Source organism: Brachyistius frenatus, unplaced genomic scaffold (assembly GCF_029030835.1).
Source record: "Brachyistius frenatus isolate BFR_SWC_R1_liver_20210118 unplaced genomic scaffold, ASM2903083v1 Contig_35, whole genome shotgun sequence".
Classification (NCBI taxonomy): domain Eukaryota; kingdom Metazoa; phylum Chordata; class Actinopteri; family Embiotocidae; genus Brachyistius; species Brachyistius frenatus.
The window spans coordinates 1498919-1525540 of record NW_027210634.1 but is presented as its reverse complement, the minus strand read 5'-3'; the positions used below and the strand labels follow the sequence as shown (position 1 = coordinate 1525540).

At 42.3% G+C, this 26622-nt stretch overlaps 1 protein-coding gene across 1 annotated transcript; it reads left to right on the top strand.

Moving 5' to 3' along the window:
- The first annotated feature begins 5898 nt into the window (after positions 1-5898).
- tmem174 (transmembrane protein 174) lies at positions 5899-21603 on the top strand. The gene is made up of 5 exons (XM_069700758.1): positions 5899-6611; positions 17826-17876; positions 18459-18579; positions 21361-21412; positions 21515-21603. The coding sequence occupies exons 1-5, from the start codon at positions 5899-5901 to the stop codon at positions 21601-21603; spliced, it is 1026 nt and encodes a 341-aa protein (XP_069556859.1).
- The last annotated feature ends 5019 nt before the right edge of the window (positions 21604-26622 follow it).

Below are 26622 nucleotides of genomic sequence, written 5' to 3'. Positions count from 1 at the left end.
GCTTCTCTCTGAAGCTCTACCAAGAACGGGCTGTTTTGTGTCTGTGCCTTTAAGGCGCATTCATATCAATGACCCTCTTTTCTGATTGGCCGAGGCACGCCCAGGAAACCATAGGCTTTTTTTTCTGTCTTGGAGCTCGCCAGCTCCGCGGCAGAATGACCGCTCTCAGTTTTCTTCCATGTTGTAAAAATAGAAAGCGGGCCGTACCGAGGGCGGACGAGTGACATGAGCGTGGGTTTGTGACATCACAAGCCTACTGGAGTCCAAACGGCACAGTTGCTGAGTGCAGGCGGTGTGTATTTTTTAGCGGGCTGAGCCTCTTGACACTTTCACAGAATTTATACATCACCGAGACCTGCTATGCTATCAGGAAAGAAATGGATCTGAATTAATACAATATGGGACCTTTAAAAATATGCGTATTCACTTTGTTGCTGAGTTTGATCAGAAGATAGATTTTTTTTTTGTTTCCTGTGCAATAAAATATGAAGCTATAACTAGCCAGGTCCCTAAAATAGTGAAAACAGGGGACATTGTTGGGATTAGCATTCATTTAACCCTATGTGATGTGCTGAAAGTCTGTTCATCACTGTGATGCTGCAAGCTAAGCTGTGGCGAGTCGCTGCGCACAAACACCAAATTACTTGTGCATTTGGGAGCTGTAGAGATGCTGGTCCTGTCGAAGTATTTCTTAAAACCAGAGGAAACTCTGGGATGGTCGAGGTGTCCGTGTCTGGTATCGATTGAGAGAGCCTTAACGTCAGAGTCATCTCCGTGAAACAGCCCGAGCAGAGCGAGCATTCAGTCTTTATTGTCCCCCGTCACAGTTATGTTTGTCCAAAGGCCCGCCGGAGCCATATAGTTGAGTTATTCCAAAATCCAGAGAGCGAGACCCACATCAGTAACATTTATGGACGATTTATAATTGATGTGCCCATTTGATCTCCGTCTTCACCGCGAGGAAAACCATCTGAATAAACAAGCGTGGTGTAAGTTCATTGCATTAATATGGATTCCTCCGCTCTGCTTCTCCCGCTCACGCCGAAACCCAGAAGACCTCTTTAGAATAACTCAAACCCTGAGCATGTCAGACTCGCATCCAAGGGCATCTGTCACATTTTCCACTCAGCAAGCAGAGCTCTGTTGACTGTTTCCCCCTGGCGCGAGAACAGGAATTCAGCGTTAACAAATCTGACAGGAAAATGAGAGTGTAGATAAACTCCTTTTGTCCGGCTGACAACAGCAGATCATCAGCTTTAAAGCACATTCTTAGTCTCTTAATCTTTAGCAATAGGGCACATTTTACAGGAAATGAAAACCTTCTAATTACAGACATGAATGATTCGGAGGTGTGATGCCCCGCCCACTGCCGAGGAGGCGGTCCCGGAGCAAGCTGGCCGTGGAGGGAGGGAGGGTCGTCAGCTAATGCAGCTCACCTGGTCCCTCCAGGCCAGAGTATAAAAGCTTTCTCATGTGTTCACTCTGTTTCTTTCTTCCGTCCACCTGCCATCAACCATTTGTGTCTCCACCCTCAACAACTCTGCAGCAAATGTGACGCACGTCAGTTTGCTGTGTTCGTGCTGTTTGAAAAACACCATAGTTTCTTTGTTTTGTTTTTTTAATAAATCTAAATGAGTTTATTCCTATCGTGTGGTGCTTTAACAAAAACACCATCTACAGTCGAGCCCTTTCCAAATGAGTCCCCGCAATGCTGCTTAAACCTATCAACCAGATAAATCTCCCTGGATTTCACAGTGTACGGAGTTTTTAAATCCGGTGTCTCGTGAAACACTCGGGTGTCGGCCCGTGGGGTGAATGCAGACCGGGCACGCTCTGTGATAGAAGCAGGGCGTTTTGTTTCAGAGGCTTCTGTCGATCGAGCCCGGCTAACTTGAACGTGGATAAAACGATTCGATTCTGCAGGGTTTACCCAAACCCTAACCCCAACCTCAACCTCAACCCCAATCCAACCTAACCCTGAAATTACGCCCTGACCTTAAATGCCTAAACCTAACCCTCAACCCTAACTCAAACCCCTAACCTTAAGCCTTAAACACTAGCCCGAACCGCGAGTTTCCCCACATGCTTTTTGATACTTAGGGTTTCTCTAAGACAGCAGCGTTCCGTGACAAAAACGGTAATTTGGGACGCCTTGGGGAAACGAACGGGCAGCCCGGTGTTTACTGACCCAAATGAACTGCGTGACCCTGTTCGGGCGCTCGTCCTTAAAAAAATGCCCCCTTCGGGGATTAATAAAGTAACTACCTACCTACCTACCATGTGGGTTCTGTGTACACTCCGTAGGCAATCGTTTGCTGTCGTTGTAACCTATTGGGCGTAGAGCTCAGGTTAATTTTGAAGCGATTGGAGCGGCTTTATCCACCATTTTACCGGTGCAAACAGCGTCAACGGAGTTGACTATGTGCCAATAACATTAGCACACAGGTTGTTGTTTTTTAATTACTCTTACTATTAACCCTTCGGGATTACATAAATCTCTAGCGCGGGCTCCCTACTCACTTTATTTGAGACAGTTTGGTGACAGAGACCTGAAACTATGGAAGCTGAATATTTCTGAAGGTTTTTGGTTTAAGGTTAAGTCATCAGAGGCTTTAAATGTCACCCTTCGATCAGACTCGGAAAGCTTCTTTTTTTTTTACTTTTTTTTTTTTTATGGTCTACTCTATTTGTGGATAAAACCGTGCAGCGAAGCAGCCTGTTCATGGGAAAAGAAAAAAAAAATTTAATCTTTAAATATCCTTTGGACAGAGAAATTACTTTGCTTGGAGTTTTTCCTCCTCCAAAGTCTGTCCCCAAAGGAGAGTACCTTCCTTCAAACAGAGTGTCTTCATGTTTTCTGAAGTGTACCCAAACACAACCTGAATTTTACATTTAAAAGAATACATGAAAAAAAAAAAATAAATAAATAACTGGATGTCACTGGCTGGAAGTGATTAAATCAGTCTTTCTAAATGGCTGATTTCAGCATGACCAACTGTGCATCCTTTTGCCTCTTTTTCACATTAAGACGCTGAGTCATGTGAAATGTTAAACCCCCGGCGGTCAGGCAAAGATAATGAACTGCACAAATTGCGCCACTGCTACCTGGCAACTGCACACAGCAATGGAGATACTACCGTTGTCATTTCGCATGTGATTTTTTTTTTTTTTTTTTTTTTTTTTTTACTTGAGTGCTGCTAGAAAAAGGTGAAATGACTCAGTGGAAGTAAGATTCAGATTCAGTGAGGAGACGTTTGGGAGTCTACTGGCAGACTCTGCTGCCTTATTAGCCCTGGGGAAAGGGAGTGGACCCTTTCGTGCCATGTTCACAGAGGCACGTCACAGGCTATTTGTCATGGTAAGCGTGTGTGTGTGTGTGTGTGTGTGTGTGTTTGGGGGGGAGGGGATGACTGAAAAATGGTCACATCTTAATTCTTACACTGGACCTTTTGGTTCTAGTTTAGTGGTCCAACAGAATCTGACAGTGCAACTGCTTTGAGTATAATATTGAGGATAACAGATGACATTTAGTAAATATGTCAAGTCATATCAATTTTGTTTATATAAGCCAATGTCAGTATGACACACTGTGTCCTTAGACACTCAGCTCAGACAATAAAATACTCCCAGCGAAGCTTGTAACTGGGAAGGAAATGGAAGAAACCTTAGGAAGAGCAATAGAGGAGTGAACTGATTTTCTGGATGACTGATACTTTGCCACTTCTGCAACTACCTACGGCCCATGTCCACTGAAGTGTTTTTTTTAACAACGAACACGAACACGAGCAGCGTTTCCGGACTCGGTAAAGAAAACTGAAGCTGGTAGCGATAGTGTGGTGGAGCCAGGCTAGGCGCCATCTGCAGTGGAAAACGAAATCCAGCAAAAGTACCTGGTACCAAAAGCCAGTAGAGTAGAGCCAAGACCGGCTGTAGCCTCCTCTCCACCACGAAGGAAGAGAATAGATGACGCGTACAAACAAGAGGCAAGAAGGGAGGGAGGAGAAACCAAGGACTAATTTAACACGAGAGGAGAGAGAAACAAGATGTTTAGAGTGTCCGTTTTCTTCACAATCAAAACTTTCAGACTCCAGCAGATGAAACGAGGGTTGAATCTGGGATGATACTTGAACAAATGAGGGGGATGATTGAGGAGTTCTCCAAATCTGCAGACATGTTTTCCTTTGATTGTGTTTGAAACATTGTTTAAAAGAGTATTTTTACAACCTCTTTGTGACCGTTTCTGGTCAAATAAAAGACAGTAAACTGTACAGATGCTGGACAGAGTTGCTTCTAAAGGATGATGGCAGAGCTGAAGTGAAATGAAGCATAAGCCCAGGGGATCAATACACCCCAGAATGAGTCAACTGGAGAGACACACACACACACACACACACACACACACACACACACACACACACACACACACACACACACACAGGACTCTCCTTCCTTCCAGAGAGGAAATGTTCACTCCATAAATATTTGGAGTTTGCTAATTGAAAGAATCTGTGCAGTTTAAATTCTGGGAGGTTCTTTAAACACTGCGCTCATATGGATCCTTTGTATAGTTATCTGTTCCCTTGTTCAATAGTGCCAAGTGAAATGAGCTGCAGCTATACGGTAAACAGACACACACACACACACACACACACAGCCAGTGTGTGTGTGTGTGTGTGTGTGTGTGTGTGTGTGTGTGTGCGCGCGCGCGCGCGAGACGGTCGGTTGTTTTGCTTTGCCATAAAGTGACGCGTTATGCCGCTCTCTCCGATCAGCCGGCTGGACACATGCCAACACGACGTGGATGTGCTTTAAACGCAATGTAAGCTGCCCGCTGGGAGAAGAGCAGACGTGCTATGAAACGCAGCTGAAAAACATGTTTGCATGTCACAGTGTTTGCATTCAGAATTAAAATTTTATGAACGTATTTTTTTGTTTGTTTGTTTGTTTGTTTTTTGGATGCAGCACACACACGCACACGTGGAGTCACTCTGCCGCATCCGGTGGAGGATACTGGTGGAGTAAACCGGCACGCCTAACAAGACTCTTTGCTTTGTCACGCAGCCATAAAAGGAGGATGAAACTAAATGGATAACCGTGCAGAGACGTAAACAAAAGCTACTAAGAAAGAACTGGAATTTCCTTTTCACACCAAGTTGCCGAGCGGGTAAAATGACATCATCAGCTGTAACATTTAAGCACTTTGCTGCAGTTTCACAATCGATTACATAAAAAAAAAAAAAAAAAAAATCTTTCGCCTCAACAGGGTTTCATTCATAGTCAGCCCTCGGCAGACTGCACCGACGCCCCGGGAGTCGAGCGTAATGTGCGTGTTACGTGGTGTGTTTTTTTTTTTTTAATTTTATTTTTTTACTCCTGCGTGCAGCTCGTTTAGCCTGCGACAGTCTTAACACGTACAGCGTGATGTATTTTTTTTTTAAGCCCTTCCACTTAACATGCTGCGTTGATTGGTCAACCACTCCGCAGCACGAGCCGCCGCTGATACGTTACGCATAACGGCGCAGTCAGGAGACGCGTCCGTGTGAAACGACATGTGACAAGGCGGATTTCGGATCACGTTCGAGTGCGTGCAGGAATCTCTTCTTTAGTCCCGTTTCGCAGCCCTTAAACGCACCAGATCTTTTTTCTCATGGCCTTTCTAGAGGCTGATGACAAGCCTGATATCTGACCAAATTTTCCAACCCGACGCACAAGGGTTCGTGCATCCAGACATTTTTTTCCAACAGTGATCTTGTTGTCTGCGTGAGCTCTTTTACGCCAGCTAAAATAGAGAAGTTGCGGTCAAACACCCCCATGTTGTTGTGGTCAACGGGATTGAAGCGCAGGTTAGCTCATAACCTGTCCTCTTGGCCGGTGAGAGTTCCTCCGAGTTACTCAGTGATGATTTGGTTTACCGTCACTGAGAGAGGCAGTGTGATCCAATTAGAGTGTCACTTGTCGGACTCGTGCACCGACAACGACCCCGAAGGTTCCCGGACTAACATGGCGCCTGCGGCGGACACCGGCAATGCTCGACGTCCTGCGGCGGTCCTCAGTGACCCCACTCACCTGGCCCCGCCTGCTCCACGCCCCCGTCTGTCGGATGGTCTGCTGGACGGTGAGAAGACCAGAGTCACCCTGCTGCTGTCCGGAGTCTTCCTCGCTGTGGTGGGTGTCGCCTTCACCGCCGTGGGATGGCACCACTACCTGGCCGACCCCAGCTTCGAGTGGACCCAACTGCTGGGCCCCATCCTGATCTCGGTCGGAGGGACTTTCATTCTCACCGGCGTCTGCAAGTTCGGGAGCATCTGCTGCTGGCCCCGCAGGCAGCCGGAGGATGAGGTGTTTGTGATACCCGTGAGGGAGCAAACCTCCAGGGGACATCCTTTAGTGTTTTGTGGCGCGACTCGGCCAGTCGTGTTACCGGATGCCACAAGGATGCTTGGTATTCCGCCTGCGTGTAACTTCGTAAGCCAGGAAGTACGCCAGGCAGGCGCGTTGCAGCCCGGCCGCTCTGTGAACGACGTTCATGCGGCGCTTCCTCCATACGACGCTGTGTACTGTGTGGACAACGCAGGTTTTACTGAAGAAGGAGACGGCTCAGCTGGCAGCAGGTACGAAGCCACGGCAGACGTCTCTCCAACTTTATAGGAAAGCAGGAGCAGCGTTTTAGTCCTGCTGGGATCCCCCATTACTTAAACATGCTGTTATTGTGGTCGTACGGTTTGAGAGCCGGTAGGCCGAGTTTGATCTTAAAGCCCCAATGTGTAACGTTTACCTTAAAATAGGAGCTTTCGAATCTTTTTGAAAGTGCACTCACTTGTGATAAGGAGAGTGGCACCTCTTTAAATCCCACTCTGTGCCCCGAATGCCTGTTCTTGCACAATGTCACTTTGATTGAGTGGTTACGAGTTCGCTTTTCACAAGAAGCATCTTGTTGAGCTCTTCATTGTTGCGGACAGCCAGCTGCAGGAGACGGGGGACGATCCTGGTCTTGTTGTTGTCAGCTCCAGCACCTCAGCGGTCGGATATTTTAGCACCGCAGTGTCATGCACGAGAAGTCCAGCGCCGACAGGCTCCGTATAGTTACCCTTCCTCAGCCGCCTGAGGTACCGGCTGATGGGGAACTGAAACCCAGCAACGCAAAAAGGAATATAAAAGTGGACATAGCTTCTGGGACTGAAAAATGAAACTGCATAAGTGCCTTCAGCTGCAATACCAGGGTACCACTAAAGGTCGGCTCCAAAAAGCATCCGGCTCCATAGACTTCCATTCAATTTCTCTCATGAAATACGAAGTCAACACATTTTTCCCACAAGTTGTTTTGGTGTTGTTAGCTAAAGTCCCTTCTTCTTCTTAGTTTTCTGGCGGTCCATCTGAAAACAATGCCCTCATTAATTAGAAAATAAGCTTCAAAAAGACGTGTTTTTGGGGGCGTGTCTGTTTGATTGACAGGCTTGTGGTGCAGTCAGGTTACGACTGTCGGTGGGCGGGACGTAGTATCGTCACGTTTCCAATCAGATCGAGTCCGATCTACAGCTCGCTGTTCCCAAGTCTGTCCAAATATGTTCACTTCTGGCTCCGAACTGGCAAGATGGTGCCGGCCAAAATCGAAACCCGAGGCTTCATAATGGCCGTTGACAAACCAATGGGTGACGTCATTGTCTGTTGCCACTTGGTCTTGACCATAGTGATGGCTTTGCCCTCATCTGTATCTCGAGGGTCTTGTTTTTTCTTACTGGAAGTAGTAAAGGGACTGGTGCAGTGGTTGGCACTGTCTCTTCACAGAAAAAAAAGGTTCTGGGTTCAAACTGGTCCAAAGACATGTGTGCTTGGTTTATTGGGGTTTCTAAATTGGCGAATTGGTGAATGTTTGTCTGTGTTTCTGTGTCGGTTCTGTGATGGACTGGTGACCTGCGATAAACTAGGCAAACATAATGGCTTGACGAATGGATAAATAGCAGTAGAGAAGAACACTGGTTACGTACGTAACCCTGGATTCTATGAGTGTAGATGTAGCCACGGTGGTCCTGAGAGGGTCGCTGTTGGGTTTCTCCCTTCTTGCATGCTCAGTCGTGAAGTAGAAGTTAATGCACCGGAAACCTGTAATTACCACTTGCAACCACAGAGGCCGCTGTTGTCTCTTGTCAGAAAACGTTACACATTGTTGCTTTAAGTAAGATTTAAGTGAGTTAAAACTCAGAACTTCTCACAGTGCTCATTAAATCGAACATCGTGTACCAGAGTTCATTTTTTATTAACCACAAGATCACTTTTCACTTGGCCCGAAGAGTTTTTGGCCGTCATTGCACTCTCAGTCAATTATGGTCCACTTAATGTCTGAATGATAGTCGACACATTGGTGTTTTAAATTACTGTACTGCAAGCAATGTGGCACATAAGTACTGGTTATTGTCAGTCTGAAAATGTAACAAAATACTATAATATTTTCTTAGCATTTTCATAAAACAAAATTAGCCTTGTGTCAATAAAATGGGGATAATTACGATCAGAATTGCTCTTCATCTTTTAATATAATTACCCTATGAGGATTAAAATGTCATATCGAAGACATATTACAGTACATGTGCTTTTTTTTTTTTTTTAAGGAAAAGCACAAATGAAGCGAGAATGTTTAGGTCATATTTTCACACCTGTTCTTACCCAAAAAAAAAGTTTTTTCCTCTCATTGCAGGATCCCAATTATTTGAAATCCAATCGGATCTCCTCAGACCGACGTCCTGCTAAACACAAAACTGCCTTCCATTAGTGGAAAAAGTTACAAGATTTCACTTTCTTGTATTGGTTTTAGACGATTACTCCCAGCAGGTTTCCAGGAAAGAAATTGGCTTTAATAAAAGCAGACAGCAGCAATAATACAGTTAACCTAGGATGACAATAAACTGCTGCCCCAGATCATATAGGACCACATGCTTGTCTCGCAAGCTCGCTCATGTTGTCACGACTTCTGACCTGTTTTTAGCATGTTTCCAGGGATTATTGCCAAATAGAGGAATGATCAAGGGAGAAATTGCTCAACCTCTGTGTTTTCTCTTAAAGGGTAACCAATTGGGCCTGCAAACATTTGGATATCAGCCAGCTCTTTCTCGAACAGCCAGCCTGCCTGAGATCTGTTGTTTGATTTCTTATAGATTACAGAAGGCAGAGGATGTCGGCTCCACCTGCTCACCACCACCACCTGCGTACGAAGACATATACCCGACCTTTCACAAACACAATCCAACCTAAATATCTCATGTAATCTGTAAAGATTGTCATGTTTTCCTTCCGTGAAATTTTTCCCTTTTTCTTAAGGAGTTCAAAGATGCTTCGTCATAGTGATTCAACCGATCACAACCTGCAAAAATAAGTCTACAATATCCTTAATGTTTAACTCCGTTGCTCCTTGGCTTCGCCCCCACAGCTGTTGTCATGTAAAGTCACCATAATAATTATGTATGAAGTCATAAAACCCACAAAGATGAGACTCCCTGGAAGAAAACCTCATTAAACTGAAGACTTATGGGCAACCTCAGCTCCATCTGAGGGCTCTAAGGTTTTGGAAGCTGAAATGTTCAATTTCAATTCAGCGTGAAAACACACATTTGATCTTGAGCTTGTTGTCTCCCGTTTGCTACACAAACCACCGTACATGTCTATTAAATGCTGGCAGAGGAAATGCAGAAGACATCTACACAAACATGGAGATGAATAACCAGAGTTACTTAAAAGAGAGGATTTTTTTCTTCTTCTTCTTCCCCCTCCTTCCTTTTGATAATTCAATCCTGGCGAAAATTAACATTTAAAAAAAAGACATATTGGTCAGTTATCATTTGATTGTAATTGTTTGCATATTGCTCGCGTTTATACGTGCTGTCTAAAAAGAACAATGAACATCAAAAATATGATCGCCTCATAGTGAGCAGATCTCCCTTAAAATATCAGTCAATAAACATATTCCCATCCACATTGCTCCTACCAGTCCTAAATATTAATGATGCTCATAACAAGCACACGTTCAATCCACCCCATGCTTTCCTGCAGGATCATCACACTGAAGGCAGCCTGATAGTTGACTGAGGGGAGTTTTTGTCGTCCGTTGTGCCTGCAGGATAAACACGAGTGTCACTGCACCACACGGGGGCAGAAACACTGAGGAAATCAATACACCTCCATCCACCGGGTCAGGTCAGGTGGTTGTACCGGGATTATAGTGTTGACACCTACTGCTATTACTACTACGACTACTACTACTACTGATGCTATGAATAACAGTCATAACAATTTATTAAATTGAATAGGGAGTATACATTCATATTTGTCACTGCTGTGTAGCTGTAATTTGAATTTCCCTTTCATCCGTGTTTTATTACTTATCTTCTGCTTTTGTTTACTTTTGCATTAAACCTTATTTATATATCTTTTGCATTCGTTATGTCTCGCATCTCGTACCGCACTTTGTTTTCTTGTTGGGTGTGTCTAAATAGATTCGCCTAAAGTTTCGATCTGTGGGCGTTTATCTTAATTTGACACGCTAATTATATAAAATTATGAATAAATAAGGCTACATGGATGGATTTGTAGTTGGGTTTTTTTGGGGGGAGGGGGGTGGGCGGGGGTGGATTTTTTTTTTTTTTTTATTTTTTTTTAAACGTCTGAAACAGAAACCCGTTTGCAGACAACATGATCCCCTGCAGCCAGTGTTAAAATACGGATTAGTCAACACATTGAAAAATAAATAAATATATACATGTTTAGCCAATTTAAAAAAAAAAAATCTATTCATTATTTGTGACTGAATTTTAAGTTTTTAGAAAAAAAACAACAACTTTATAACCGTTTTTTTTTTTTTTTCCAATTCCTCTTAAAATGTTGCTCGTAAAATGACAAAACTGTCATATTTACAATACAAGCGATTATATCCTTGAGATTTGTGAGTGTATTTAGTGTCACGAGTTTGTACGTGTCGTTTGTGTCATTAATGGCGCCTCACGAATCACAGTCTGAGTCTCGGGCAGCAGGAAAAACTGTTTTAACGGAGTTAATCTGCTGTTTTTCTTTTGGAGGTGAGGTGACATGTCACTGCTCCGAGCTCGGGAAAATATGGATTTGATAACCAAAAATATATTTATATATTTCTTTGTTCCAACACTGGCTCAAAGTCTCTCTTCATTCACACTCGGCTTTGCTCCCACAAACACGCGTACAGCTGCACAATAACAACTTTCCACAAAAAAAAAAAAAAAAAAAAAAAAACAGAAAAATTCATCGCAATTTAGCAAACATCTCGGGACCTCCTTCAGACTTGTGCAGTTTGGCTGTGCAGCTCCGAAAACCGCAACGCAATATGACTTTCATTATTTTTACAGCACAGTAAAATGCGGGTGGCCGACAAGGCCCATTATTTCACCATTTTGGAGAATTGCAGACGATTTATGAAAGTATTACGGAACATGCTGAACGATAACAACTCCGTAATAAAAAAAAAAAATAAAATAAAAAAAGAGAAGCGAAAAAAAAAAAAAGTGGAAATATATTTGCCAAGAAAATCCCACGAGAAAGGAGCCCTGATATGATTTTATTTTTTGAAGGTTATGAATAGGTTATTATCAGTAATTTTATGGCTAATAATGAGGGAAACCACTTTTATTTATTCCATCTGGAGTTGTTTCAAAGCAAAACAACCAGTTATTCACAGTCATATACCCCCCCCCCCAAAAAAAAAAAAAAAAAATCAAAAAAAAAAAAAATGATGTGCTTGTTGAATTGATTTGGCAGCTTTAAACGTCCTAATGGGGCTACATGATGATTTATATAACGAGGTGGAAAAACCTTTCTGCATATTAAAGATACTCCTGGCTTTAATATTTAAAGCTCTCTGTGAATGCAACAGGTGTTTTTTTTTATTTATTTATTTATTTACCTCTGCTGCACTGGTGTCCAGACTCTAACTCCCAGTGTCTCTTTTGGTCACGTGTTTTTTTTGTGTGTTTTTTTTTTTTTCCGGGATGAGCGTGTATTGCGTGGCTACTAAAGCGGTCTGATTGTGCCGGAAGCCCCCCCTCCTCCTCCTCCTCCCCCAATCCACCCACCCCCACCCCCCTCCCTCCCTCCCTCCACCTTTCTCTCACTCTACCACATGTGCTCCCAGCAGCCAAACATTTGTGGATGGATTTGAGTTTGGCATTTTCCTTTTGAAATCAAAAATCCCAAAAAGGGGTCATATAATCCCTGTTAAATCACAATTGCACTTCCAGTAATTAGCGCCGACCTCGGAGGGAGAACTTCGTGTTTGCGTTGTTACGACATCGTCCTCCCATATGGACGCATGCGAAGAGCGGGCGCGGGGCTCAAGTCCGTGCAGCTCACAAACAGCTGAAGTTGGCGTTTGGACTGTAACTTGAGCTCATTGTGGAGGAAATTCTCTCGTAACGGTGCACTCAAGCAGCTTTTGTTGCGACTGATATAAAGCGACAGAGTACGCCGGACTGCAGAGAAAGCCACACAAACGGGTTGTTCGAATATCATAAACCAAATTTAACCTCTTACTGTACCGTTTTATTTTCCAATTTATGGAGCTTCGAGTATGATGAAATCCTTTGACAGTATCATATATTGTTTATTCTACACTTTACTGATGTTTACCAGTGACGAAAACAGCCAATATTCCATAGTTGTTGTGTTTTTTTTATTATTATATTTTTTTGCTCAAACTGTGCAAAATGTTCCATACTTCTTTCGCAAAGTTTTTTTTCTACATTGCCCCAAACTTTAGCTCGGCATATTTACAACTTTTGAAAACTTTTTCCAACAGGATTTAAAGTTAAGTTTGATACACGTTTGACAGCAAAAAGGGTTTAAATGGTGTCTTTATTGCTAATTAATCAACTGACTAATTAAAGCTGAAGTTATATAGCGTTATAGTTATATAAAGTAGGAATCAGTATTAAAATTATGCATTTATAAAAAAAAAAAAAAAATTGCATGATGTGGCCTAGTGTGCATTAAAGTTTTTTTTTTTTCACTCAAATTACAGATTTTCTTTCTCACTCACTGGTTCCCGGCTCCTTTTTGCTTTTGACCCCATGATGCAAAACACAACCTAAAGACTTTTCTATTAGTCCTTTTTTAAAATGTAGTTTGTCGTGAATGTGATAACTACAAAGAAAATTCAATTTACTACCAGTGTATAGAAATCTCAGACAGCTAAAATAAAAAACAAAAAACTTTCTTTACATCAGACATAAATCAGAAATGATGTCTTCTTGTATTTGAGCGCGTCTACCCTTTAAATGTCCGACCTGTGTGTGTGTGTGTGTGTGTGTGTGTGTGTGTGTGTGTGTGTGTGTGTGTGTGTGTGTGTGTGTGTGTGCCTACATGTGTGAGACTGGCTTGCATAGTGGCATAAAAGCACACAATCCTCTTGACAGGACATTTCATGTTATTTTGGCCAGAGACGCCGATCTGGTGAACCTCATTCACATTTCTCGTCTCGGAGTCCCCTCGGGATTATTTTTAGCAGCTGAAAGTGGCTGTTTTCAAAATAAGTTCCTGACCGTATATATCAAAAGATCCCAGTGCCACAGTGGTGGGCTCACTCTGTGTGCCTGCCTGTGTGTGTGTGTGTGTGTGTGTGTGTGTGTGTGTGTGTGTGTGTGTGTGTGTGTGTGTGTGTGTGTGTGTGTGTGTGTGTGTGTGTGTGCAACTACAGGGCACCGAGAGACTGGGGGGACAAATGGATTCCATGTTTGCAGGAAAACACGCTGCAGGCGCAGGAAAACTTTGTTGTTTATGAAGAACACGTGAAACCAATCAAATCTGAATTATCTTCCTGTTGTTCCAGCTTTTGTCGTTTGCAGTTTTTTAAAGTTCTGCTCGCCAGCGGTGTCACCACCCAGCGAGCAGGTCTGTGTGTGTGTGTGTGTGTGTGTGTGCATGAAAGGTAGAGAGACTGAGTTTACACACACACACACACACACACACACACACACACACACACACACACACACACACACACACACACACACACACACACACACACACGCTCTCCCACTGCACACATTGCATTTAGTGCTCTTTTCACTGCAGTCACCCTGAGAGTGACTTCACATGGTTTGCCACTTTCAGATTAAATGTCCCCACACTTTTTTTTATTGAGCTATTCCTGGTGGAGAAGGTGTTGAAAAATGCAAATTAACAGTTTGTTTATATCCTCAAGATGCAGGGAAAACACGTCTTCAATCTCCAGACACACACACACACACACACACACACACACACACACACACACACACACACACACACACACACACACACACACACACACACACACACACACACACACACACACACAAGTTTGCATGGGGACAAGCGTCTGAAAACCTCAAAGGGGATCTGATAAATAGTCAGCCCACAGGAAATGATTTGCAGATCTCCTCAGCATAATAACCCATTTACATCCTTGTATGGAGCTCCGAAACACACACACACACACACACACACACACACACACACACACACACACACACACACACACACACACACACACACACACACACACACACACACACACAGCTCCACTTCTGTCTAACACACACCACATGCACGGACAAAAAACGCACAGGTATACGTGCAAACAGCAACTAAACTGCACGGAAAACACACACAAAGAGACACACACACACACACACACACACACACACACACACACACACACACACACACACACACACACACACACACACACACACACACACACACACACACACACACACACACACACTTTTCTCCAGGCTCACATGACTGCATCTGTTTTCCAGAGCTACAGTGACAAAACTATGTCATTTTTCTTTTTCTTTATTGACTGTCAGCCAAACTACAGCATGCTGCCATGATAAACTCATTTTCTATGTCTCTCTCTCTCTAATAACTTCCCCATCACGTTTCTTTTTTTGTTTTTTTTTGTTTTTTTATGACCAACCGCTCCCTCTCCGCTGCACCTCGGAGAGCAGGTGTTCAGCTCATTCAGGGAGGGAGAGAGCACAGCGAGGTCAGCTTCATATTGGAAATAAATGTATACGAGGGCGACCGCAGTGGACGTGACTGTACTCTGAGTGCAATTACATGTGTCTTCTGTAAGGCACTTATTACATTCATGAAGTTTTCATTTTGTATACGAGATAAGATTTGAGCTTTAATTGTCCTTGAGAGGTTTTCTTTTTATTACTTCCATAATTATGAGGCTTTTACCATGACATTATTATATTTTGATGTCAGATGTGGGAGATTTTATGGTGTTCAGTTCCTGAAGTGTTAAAATGTAAAAAAAAAAAAAAAAAAAAAAAAAAAAGGTTGTGGGAAAATACAAGTATTCGTACAAGCAAGCAACTTTTTCATTTTTTTTTGTTTTGTTGTTCTTTCATTCATTGAAAAAAAACAAAAAACAATCAGTTTTACACTTTATTGTAATGGCTTCTCATTCAGAGTCTTGCTGAAATGTTATAATAATAAATACAATTACAGTAAATCCTCTCTTGGCCTCAGGATAAGTCGTTTTTGAGCTTTTTAGGCTTCAACTGAGTGTTCGTCATATGTTTACTCATTTGTGAGCGAAGCAACAGAAAAACACAGTATTGTAAAAGGGCGTCGGATGTAATAGTTTGCCAAGAAAACAATAATGAAACATTTGATCCTTTTTTATTAATAGCTGTAAAGCCTAAAGTATCTACCATAAGGCAGCGAATTAAAAACGAATAATAAAATCAAGAGGAAAAACGTATAACTAAACTCAGGGGATGTCCCATCAGATTCACAGACTTTGGACCTCTGTTTATGAAATTAGATTTTACTTTCTATTTATGTCACTATTTCAACTCCTCTTTTAACATGTCTGTCATAAAATGCTCCACAATGAAAAATGAAGGCAACAATTTTCTTTTAAAGGTGTTAGATACTGCAAATAAAACACAAGACTTTGGTATTTGCTCACACGGTGGCACTAAAACATGGAATGGTGCCAAATCAGGGGACTCAATAATATAAAGAGTGGAGATGAATTACACGAAACTGTGCTCAGGGGGAAAAAAATGACTGTCATCAAATGTGATGGTGTAACCCTCTCAATGATACGGTTATGTTTGCATTTGTACCTTGAATATGCAGAGGTGTCTCTCAGAGGGAGGTGTCAAAAAAGACATTTAACACAACTTTACAGTTATCGATCTGACAAACAGGCAAACAGTTAGAGTTAATACTTTACTTTCGCTCCGACAGAAATGTTTCACATTTTAACAAGCAGTCCAATATTATAGAGTATCTGCACTTCATCTCTGATTACACATCACCAGTCCTGTAACTGCAGTACTTTGGCAGTTGTAGTATAAGAAGCAGCAACATGGCTCTGCACCATAATACTAATACAACTATATAATAATACTATATTAGTTCTATATTTTTAGTTGCATGCTGTTCTATTGGTGGCTACTGTATATCATGGCATTCTCTTACATTCCTCTGCATTTCACGGTATTATATTATTACTGTGAATGGCTTATGTTGTATTTTCTGCATTAATATTATATATAACATCATCCCTGCCATGTATTGTTATATATAGGCCTATATTGTAGTTTTTCAATATGTACCTATATTTGTTGACTCCTGTTTGTTGTACTATTGGATTTCTTTCTTAAAGCATCATTTCTCTCTTTTTTTTTATTTTATACAACTATTTATTCATCTAATATGGTAATAAGTAACTGACTTATAAACAGTTTGAATAATGTTAAAAACAAAACGCGAAAATCTTAATTTAGTAGCAGAAAAATGTTAATTCAGTTGATCATCTTGCGTATTGGTAACAAAATGTAACTATTCGGATGGAAATGTGGGGGAAACTATCATAGTGGAACTTTATAAAGAATAATAAAACAGATTTTTAATGAGATGTGAAGCTTGTGCTCATGTTTTGGCCTTTTCCCCACAAACTGAACAAACTGCACAGGTTCTTAGTTTAATTTGTGGGGGAGTCGTGTTTCTCGATACTATTTGATACGGCGCAGGAAGAAACTGCACCACAACGCAAATAGTTAGGAATTATTAACGTTCCGTTTATTTACTGTTTGAGCGGTGATCAATCAGCGATTAAACCCAAACTCCGCAGATGGTGAAAGGAGCTTTCCTGGTCACGTGAGGTGAAAAACGAAAAGGACAGAGAGTCACTTATTTGGCTAAGCGATGCCCCCTTAAAGATCACTGTGGCGGTTCCCATGGTTTCCATCCCTCCCCCCCTTGTCAGTGAATACAACAGTAAGCATAACATTTCACACTAAGAGAAATTAGGAGCATGGAAGAAAAGTAAACATGGGAGAGTTTGGAAGCTGGATATTTTGGAAAAGAAATCCTGTGTTTGTATTAATATTTCACCTCTGGGAAAACTTCTGTCACTGACAATTTAAAGGGCACGCCGCCAACATTATGTCAATTTGCTGTTACGCTGGTATTTACGACTTTATTGAATTAGGGCAGAAAGTCTGCGGTGGGTCTAGATGTTTGGGGTGGTAGGAGAAGAAGAAGAAGAAGAAGAAGAAGAAGAAGAAGGAGGAAAAGGAGGAGGAGGAGGAAAAAAGAGAAAAAGAAAGCGGCCAGTTTGGAGTGAGAACGGAAAATCGTGACTTATTTTTGTTTCAAATGTGTTTCCGTCCACATATGGTCCTTGTTTTGGCCTGTATACTGAGGATCTCAGCGGTGACCCGTGACCCGGCTCCTCAGACTGACATGATTTTGGCTGTCTCACTCTGAGTCCTGTTCGACCCCGTGTCCCCCCGAAGATCAAGGGTCACCTCCAGGGAGCAGCAAATTAACCCAATGTGTCAAAGCTGGTATGACACCATGTTCAGCCGAGCTCTGCTCTTTAAATATTCGCCTCTTCTCCACTTGCATTTGATGTTAAGCTGTCTCTTGTCTTTTTTTCTTTTTTTTTTGGTGGGTTATTTTAAATTCTACCTCTCTTCAAAGTTTATGGTGTGTGACTAATTTCCCCCCTTTTAACCTCCTCCATCCATTTCTGCTGAAATCCCTCCCTACTACACAGCAATCACCCCCCCCCTCCTCTCTTCTGTCTCTTTTTCTTTCCCCCCAACATCTTCCTTCTTTTTCTTTTGGCCCAGGACCTTCTTCTTGTCTGATCTTCCTCACCGTTTCTCACTCTGTCTCTCTCTCTCTCTCTCTCTCTCTCTCTCTCTGCCCAAATCCTCCTCTCTCTCTCTCTGTTTCTCTCCCTGCGGTTAAAGACGTTTCAGTTCAGCTGTCACAAATTATGTTCGCCTGCCCAGCTGTCAAAACAGGGGGGTGTCCCTTTCATTCCACCTCACGTACTACGAAAGGAGATGGGAGGGGAGGAGGGCTTTAACGCTCGTGTTTGGACACAAGCAATTATCTCTAATTATTGTTTTTCTTTTCAGTTTCCCCGTCCCAATGGAGGTCCGAAGAGACGAACATGCAATAATCCGCTCCAGTCGTCCGGGATCAGTGGGCCTTCGGAGTCCGGGCTCGGTCCTGGGACTCCGTGGCTTTCATCTCAATGTGAGTCAGGAGTTGATTCAAACATGGAGTGATGGGAGAATTAACCCCTGAGACCCAGCTTTCAATGGGCTCAGCTAAGAGATTATATGTGTTGATGGCAGGCTTTTATATCCACCGGGCTTTCAGAACTTCAGCTGTTAAATCAAGGCACCGCAGTCGGGATTTTCACCTTTACGTCTTCGGTGGATGGACCCCCTCGTCCTCTCCTCCGGTACCTCGCGGCCCCGAAACTGTGCGAGAGGCTGAGAAAGATTTCCTCGGGACAAATTACACAAATTACAACCGTACGCGTTCGGAGCTGAAGGACTCTCATCAGACTGCCACTGGGAGTTTATATTCAATGTGTGGCTTCAGATTCCCGTGACCGTCTCTGAGCCTTTGGGATTCGAGCTCCGTTTTTTTTGTGAAGATATGCAGACTACTGCAGAAAAAGTAAATGCACACAAACGTGAGCAGGGGATCCGAAACATGCAGCCCATGTCAGAGATTGTAATTAATTTGCAGCCGACATCTTTGGTGGTCCGCGCAGGATACAGCGAGGAGGGAAAAAAAATACAAGGAAAATCCTGTCCGTCTTCGCAGACTCGTACAACATGTTGCATGCATCCTTTGGTTTCAACACGCGTGCCAAACCCAAAGGATGTTTTTGGGGAAACAAAAAGCCGCACGTCGCAAATATGACTGACGTGAGGGATGTCGGGCCACGCAAGGAAGAAAACAAAAGTCACTGTAGATAACACAGAACAGCATGCTAATTCAAAAATATCACGTACCTCGGTTTCACGCGGCGTTGAGACACTCTCCTTCAGCACGACTTGTCTGACACCCTGCAGAATCTCCTTGCAGAAACTGTTTATAATGAAAGCGCAACCACAACAGCGTTTGCATTTTTTTTTTTTTCAATTTTGTGGCGATAAAGTCACTTAAATGTAAACACTTGTGGGAGCAAAGTAAACGCATTTACATATTTTCACACCGAGCATGTTTCCGGTTCGCTGGTGTGTTAGCTTGTTAGCTCACCAGCTACAATACCTAAGCCGTGTCATTGCAGCTAAATTCTGCACCAGCGGCGGTCAAGTTTCCCCGACAAGTCTACGGCTGCACAATATGGTAGAAAAGAATCATTCAGATTACACACGGTTAACATTTTCTGATATTTGACACGTTGCCGACAATATTTGTGTCACAAATGCAAACGTCACCCATATCATTTTCCCTGATTAAACTAATCTGTTCCACTTTTATGCGCGCAAATCTAAAACTACGCCGCATGTGAAAAACAAAATCTTCGGCTACAAATTTGATCAGCATTTTATTTACAGCTGGCTTTTAAAATGAAACTTAATTGCGGAAATATCCATGATGCATTGCTCTTTCATATTTCATTAAAAAAAAAAAAAAAACACACAAAAAAAAAACACAAGAGGGACAGAATTAAAGTTAGTAATTTAACAGCTGAATATAAAGCTGGTGATCATGACAACCCCGAACCTCGTACTGTATTTGGTCAGCCTATAATATAAATCTCTAAATTAAATGTACAGACCACCAAGGTATAAGTATATGTGGTATATTCACACATGTAGGAGTTGCGCACTGCCTTTAGTGTGGAATCATTTTGCCTGTAAAAGTCATCCGTGTCACTGAAAACCACTAAAGCAAGCTCAACCTCATTGAGTTATGAGCTTTCCATGTGCTTGATGGACTGAGACCTAAATCCTTCCCTTGGGTTTTTCCACGCTGAGCCAAAATGACATTTGTGGAGCAAGTGGTAGTTATGAGGTAACAGATTAGTGAAAATGAAAAAGAAAAAAAACATATTTTTACTTTGGTCACGATTCACTTCCTCGTTGTTTTTTAGCCACTTAGGGCTGCTGGGATTTTTTTTCACCTAATTGGAATTTTCACCTAATTAAGTTGATATGCCAAACTTGTCAAACATTTACAGGCTTTTTAAATATCTAGCACATTTATTCGGTTCCATATAACTATTACCGTTTCAGCCTGGTGTCAGGCCCGCAGTGTAACACACCTCTGTGTCCACTGCATGGTATTGTGTCAGTGTCACGTTTTACCCTGCCCAGGCGTGAAATGTACACGCATGTTTGACCGGGGTCAAATAAGGAAGGCACCAACAATGATCTTTTCCTAAATCTAACCAAGTAAGTTTGTTGCCTAAATCTAACCAAAGTTTTACGGTGAAACATTTAACATAAAACATGACCTTTTCGTAACCTAACTTTGTGGTATTTGGTGCCCGAATCTTAATTACATTACTTTTCACGCAATATCGACACGGTGCCCTTTAATGGGCTGATGGGTGTTTTACATTCTTTGGCGTAATACCGGGTTGGCTGTTCAGTGCTTTTTTTTTGTTTTTTTGTTGCTGAAATAAGAATGAGCTAAAAGACGCCATAGATTTCTGTAGAGTTGAAGAAAACCGCAGCGTTGGGGGAAAATTCTCTGTGTTGATCGTAGCTGCTTTAACTCACAAAAGAAAAGTAAAGAGAAGCGAAGCGCTCTTATCTCTCTCTGGGCGATCATAATACCCCCCCCAGCCATGGCCATTCTCTAAGGTCATAGCTGACCCATGTGATTCTCCTGCTTCGCGCTGTTATATGTCTTCCCCCCCCCCATCTGCCCCTCCACCCCCTCCCCTATCCTCACATTGTCCCAAAGGTGGCACATCTTGGCCGGTGTCACATCCACCCCCCCCTCGCCGTCCCCTCCCCTAATTCCTCTCCCCTACGGTCTGATCCACTCCTTTTTTTGTGTCCCCAGTCTATAGCGGAGACATTACATGGCAGATCTCCATTGTCCGGCCCCGGGCTCTGTGTGTAATCTCTCTTGTCAAAGGGAATATTCAGCGATTAGCCCTCTGCAAATTACAAGGGGTGATCAGTGTGTCTGTTCAGCCCTCATTAACTGCTAACAGGGCTTCATCAGAACCACCCACACTACCGGGACCTTCAACCTCTCACCCCTGACACCTGGAACTTTCACATGACGGCTCCCAGAGCGTAGACGTCTTTCTTTATCGGACAAACTCTTCTTTTGGTGTCTCTCTGAGGCATCTGGGTGCGACGGGGTGATTAAACGGTTGCGGTTGGTAGCTTAAAAGACGATAAAAGATCCTTCCGCCAAAAGGTCCACATCCTTTCCAGTGACTGGTCTCAAAGTGGCGTCATGAAGTAATGAGCAGGTTGTCATTGCCCGCATGACGACACACTTGTCACATCGGTGGCCTCCAATCTATAAAACTGAATCGACGTTGAACGTGTCATTCAGCGACATGACACGCAGGCGCCGCGCCGTGTCATCTCAAGACCACCCATCTGTTGCATGTTGGACCAACAGAAGAGTCTCGAGGTGTAATATCAAGCAGATGGGGTTTGGCCCGGTGAAGAGGGCACGTGAGAACGAGGTCGTCTACGATGCTGGTCAACTGGTCATTTCTCCCAGCCCATTAACCACCTGGGCTCGCTGTGTTTTGTCAGCTTCTCCCCAGTTTTAGGTTTCATTCGCCGTGCTTTGAAATCAAACACGGTCGCCCCACACACGCCCAGAAACAAAGCTTTCTCTGACAAACACACATAAACACTTCCGCGTATGTGTGTGCGCGCACCGAGGTCTGATTCAACCGCCACACATATGCACATCCACACGCACGAATGGGCGACCCAGATATCGGAGAAAAACATTGGATTTTCGTGTCATTTTTTTGTTGCAAACTTTAAACTGCAATGCTTAAAACCAGTAACGCTGCAGTTAATAGGAAGAATTGCCATGAAATTTGGTGCAGATATCCATAATGCCCATCAAATGAATGACCTTTTCTTTTAAAAAAAAAAAAAAAAAAAAAAAAAATTTGAAGCTCTTCCAATTGATGTGGCCAAAAAAAATTTGGTTCAGATATTCATGGTTTTGTGAAGATGACTCATAATTACACCCTCTAACTTTCACTTGCTACATCCACACTAATGTGTTTTTGTTTTAAAGAGTATAACTTTGGCTACATTTATGCTTGCCGTCCGCACCACTTCAATGTATCTGAACCCCTAAAAACAGAGACTTTTGAATACCGTGACGGACAGACACTTCCTGATTGAGTCTTACCAGTCATGATGTGTCTTTCCCTGATTCGGCACGCCCCTATCACATGACCCTTTCCACAGGAACTACACCAGCATTGACTACCAGCGGTGAATTCAACATGGAAAACAAATAACAAGGCGTTGCTGACCTTGTTGTCTCTCCCAGGAGCTGTTGTGCAGTTAGGTCCTGCATTTTTTTAAGACTACTGCTGCCTACATGCACAGGAAGCAAGCTTATATTAGAGCGATTTGCGACAATTTCAACAGAAACACAGCATGTAATGGAGTTCCAGAAAAACACTGATGTATTCGGTCTAATCAGATGAGATTTTTCAGTCATCACCCAACAAATCTGTACGGCCACCACCGTCTTTTGGGTCCAGATTACATCTGAACGCTCAGCACTGAGCCCAAAGTGAGTCATCAGCTTCAACCAAACACAAGGTAAGACACAATATTGGGAGCAATTGACTGCACACACAGCAAGCTAAAAAAATAAATAAATAAAAAAAAAAGGCTCGCTAAATCCACAGAGTCAACAGAAGAGTGAAATATTCTTTTGAATGAGTGTGTGTAACTACAAGCACTGTTTAGTGGATGTTGTTGTTAGTAGTCCAGAAAGAGTGCTAAAAACATGTGCAGGCTCAGGATCATAACTTTGGTGACTCCAGTAATACTCTGCTTTATGGCCAAACGCCTGCTAAACTAAAGGCATTTCCCTTCCTGGTTGTGTTTAGTTTCAATTAGCATATAAGCATTGTCTCTGTCAACATGTTCAAAGTAGCCTTCAAGCATGAGCAGTTAGCTCAAAACACCACTGTGTCAGATTCAGAGAAATCTGCTTGCGTGGCTGTCAACGCTAACATTTGTCAAATCTTTGCGTTAAAAACTTTCCAAATGAGCAGCAAATGATCTGACTGCAAAGTTGCCAGTTTTCCTCCACAGGGAAATCACAGGGGAAAAAAAGCGTAACGTGGCATCTTGGATTTTAACTCAATATAAAGTGAATTAAGTGTCAGAACAAGCAGGTGCTGCACTTGTGATGTTTTTGGAGTGTGACTTTTTTTTTTCTGAATTTGAAGAAACACAAGAGAAAAATTGAGCTGGAAATTCAAAAGTTCACGAGGTCGGCATACGTCGGGCCAGACTGATCATCTTATGCTGCAAACCCTCGTACTTTAAAAACCCACATGTGAAGATCTTTTTGTGCTTTCGCCAGCACATTAAAAGGCTGTGGACAGATTTAAGTGATAAGTAGAGAAATCTTTCCGCATGAAAGAGGAGCTGTAGTTGCCACTCTCCTTTCCAAAAGCTGCATCAGCTGCAACATCTTAAAACTTCACCTTTCAGCCTGTGTCGTAGCAATCACCGCCGAGAGTTCGAGTACGATAAGACGTGAAAAATACAAAGGAAACCGATACTCTTCAGAGGTCTCATGGTGTCCAGACGCCACGAGGAAATGAAGCGTTCTATTCCCAAATGTTGAATACCAATTTTGTGGGGAGAAAAAAAAAAATGCTGATCATTATCAGATGTAGAAGAGACTGTTTTAAAACACGGTCAACCAAATATTGCTGTGTTTTTTACACTTACAAATTAAGTTGAAATTTGGGTTTTTGCTTTGTTCAACTTCCTTTTTGAAAGAACACATCACATTTTTAAGGTGTTTTGGGAAGAATTCTTCACAAAGCAAGTTGAGTCTGTACTTTATTAGATTGTGCTGCTTTGTATTGAACTGTCATTGATGAGTTAAAGCTGAGGCGGTGAAATTTAATTCATATTGTATGGTCCACTTGTAAAAAATAACCGCAAACAATACCATCAGTTCATATTTCAGTGCAGAAGATATTCATTAGACTGTCAGCGAGCCCGAGGCCTTGTTTCGCTGGTGCTTTATTACTTAATCATTGAAGAAGCCTCCTTCAGCATGTCCCTTTAATTATGGTTTTCTTTGTAGGGATGCGTTCAAAGTTACAGCGCAGATTAAACTGTTGGAGGGACGAGGAAATGACTTTTTACAAACAGGAAAATCATTCATTAAAATCCCTTGATTTATTTCTAACTGATTGGGATTTTCACACGCAACAGCATCTGATGGTGTGGGTGTTTTACTATGTATAATACTTATTACCTAACATACCACTTTTTGTTTGTTTTGGCCCTCATTGAATTTAAAGGTACACTCGGGAGACACTTTATTAAGTACACCTGCACGTTCATTATGTCTATAATAAGTTCTTTGGACGCTGTCACAAAGGTTTTACTTGAGTTTTACATTTTAGCTTGCGTTATAGTGTAAAACTGTTGTACTGGATTGCATTATATTCAGCGGTGCTTGTGACATTCTTCACCCTCATGAATGTAAATGAAAAGGACCAAAAAATTGTGACTAATAAACAAACTTAAATGTGCATATTTCGGAACATTAAAAACTTTGTGAGGGTAAAATTTACAGCAGGATTGTTGAATTGATTTTCAAGAGATTATGTGTACCTAATAAAGTGGCCACTTCTGAACAGTCGTTGGTCAAACGATTAAGAATTTCTTGTCACACCAGATTGAACCAGTCAGTACCAAACATATTATTTTTGGAGTTTGACTGATTTGGATTGTTCACCTATTCCCATTCGATTAATTTGATATAGTTTCACGTTGTTTTGTTCGTCCGTGATTATTGCTGCTCAGCCTTTCTGTCAATATGACGAGCTGAATTTTTGTGTGTGCTGCCTTCAGATTTAACACGAGTGATGGAGCTTTCGCTGTCGTCACGGGGACACACCCAGCCCTGTTGTGTTGCTTGACGACAAGCAAGTCTCCCGTTTCCATTGGTGGACTGAAATTCTGGATGGTCCGCATTAAAGTCAGTCTACTCTGATAACATGATAATAACCATCCGATGAAATCATCCTGATCTTTTCATGATCCACTTCAAAAGACTCCCGCCGTGCTCATTGATGCCTCTTGTTTGTATCACATGCAGTTGTGAAACACTTCACCGCCCTGATCACCAACAGTGTCGTCTTCTGGCTGTGAAACATCTTCCTCTTCATCACAGTCGCGCTGCAGAATGAGTGATGTCCCTTGTTGCCTCCTCTGGAGACCATTTTAAAAGCGCGTCTCTCAGAAACATGTTGCGCATAAAACATTTTAAAATACAGCTTCTGAAGTAGAAGAATTTATCACCGCTGATTCGCTTTACACACACACACACACACACACACACACACACACACACACACACACACACACACACACACACACACACACACACACACACACACACACACACACACACACACACACACACACCAGAAATCCAGCATCTGGATTTTCTCAAAATTGTTTTGCATTTACCGAGCATCACTGTCATCACCATAGCTATAGATCATATTCTCTCATGAAACAATGTGCGTCTGGATTTTTAGGCACATATATTTACTACAAAAAAACAGCTAAAACATTTATAACTGGAAAATAATCCATTTATTTCAATGCAGAGGTAACAGATGTAGGAAATCTGTAAGGAATCGTGAGCAAACTAACGCCCAATACTAATTTTCCCTAAATCAGCGGTGTCACTTTAAAAATCATTACGGTGACAAAATTATACACAAAAATAAATAAAGATATGATTAAACTTTTTGAAAAGGAATAAAAACTAGATGGGTTTCCACAAATCAAAAGGTATATACTTATGATTAAGATGTTGAAAACTTGACAAAATGTCACCATCAAGAGCTCCCCTTTTCTAAACCAGAAACTAAAACTATTCATCTACATGTGTGTGGTTGGGTTAAAAGATGATTGCAACATGTTGGCTTCTCTGCTCATGAGAAAATTCGCAGAGAACCATCGCCTCGCTGTCTGTAAGTCGCGACGAGGACCACACTCGAAGCCCTCGCCCCAACCCCAACATCCCCGCTCTGCTCCATATCGATTATTTCCATAA

Coding starts and splice junctions, on each gene's coding strand:
- tmem174 (XM_069700758.1), top strand. CDS start 5,899: ATGATTTGGTTTACCGTCACTGAGAGAGGCAGTGTGATCCAATTAGAG. Junction 17,877..18,458: donor AACCCAATGTGTCAAAGCTG/GTATGACACCAT, acceptor TTTTCTTTTCAG/TTTCCCCGTCCCAATGGAGG. Junction 18,580..21,360: donor TCCGTGGCTTTCATCTCAAT/GTGAGTCAGGAG, acceptor TTGTGTCCCCAG/TCTATAGCGGAGACATTACA.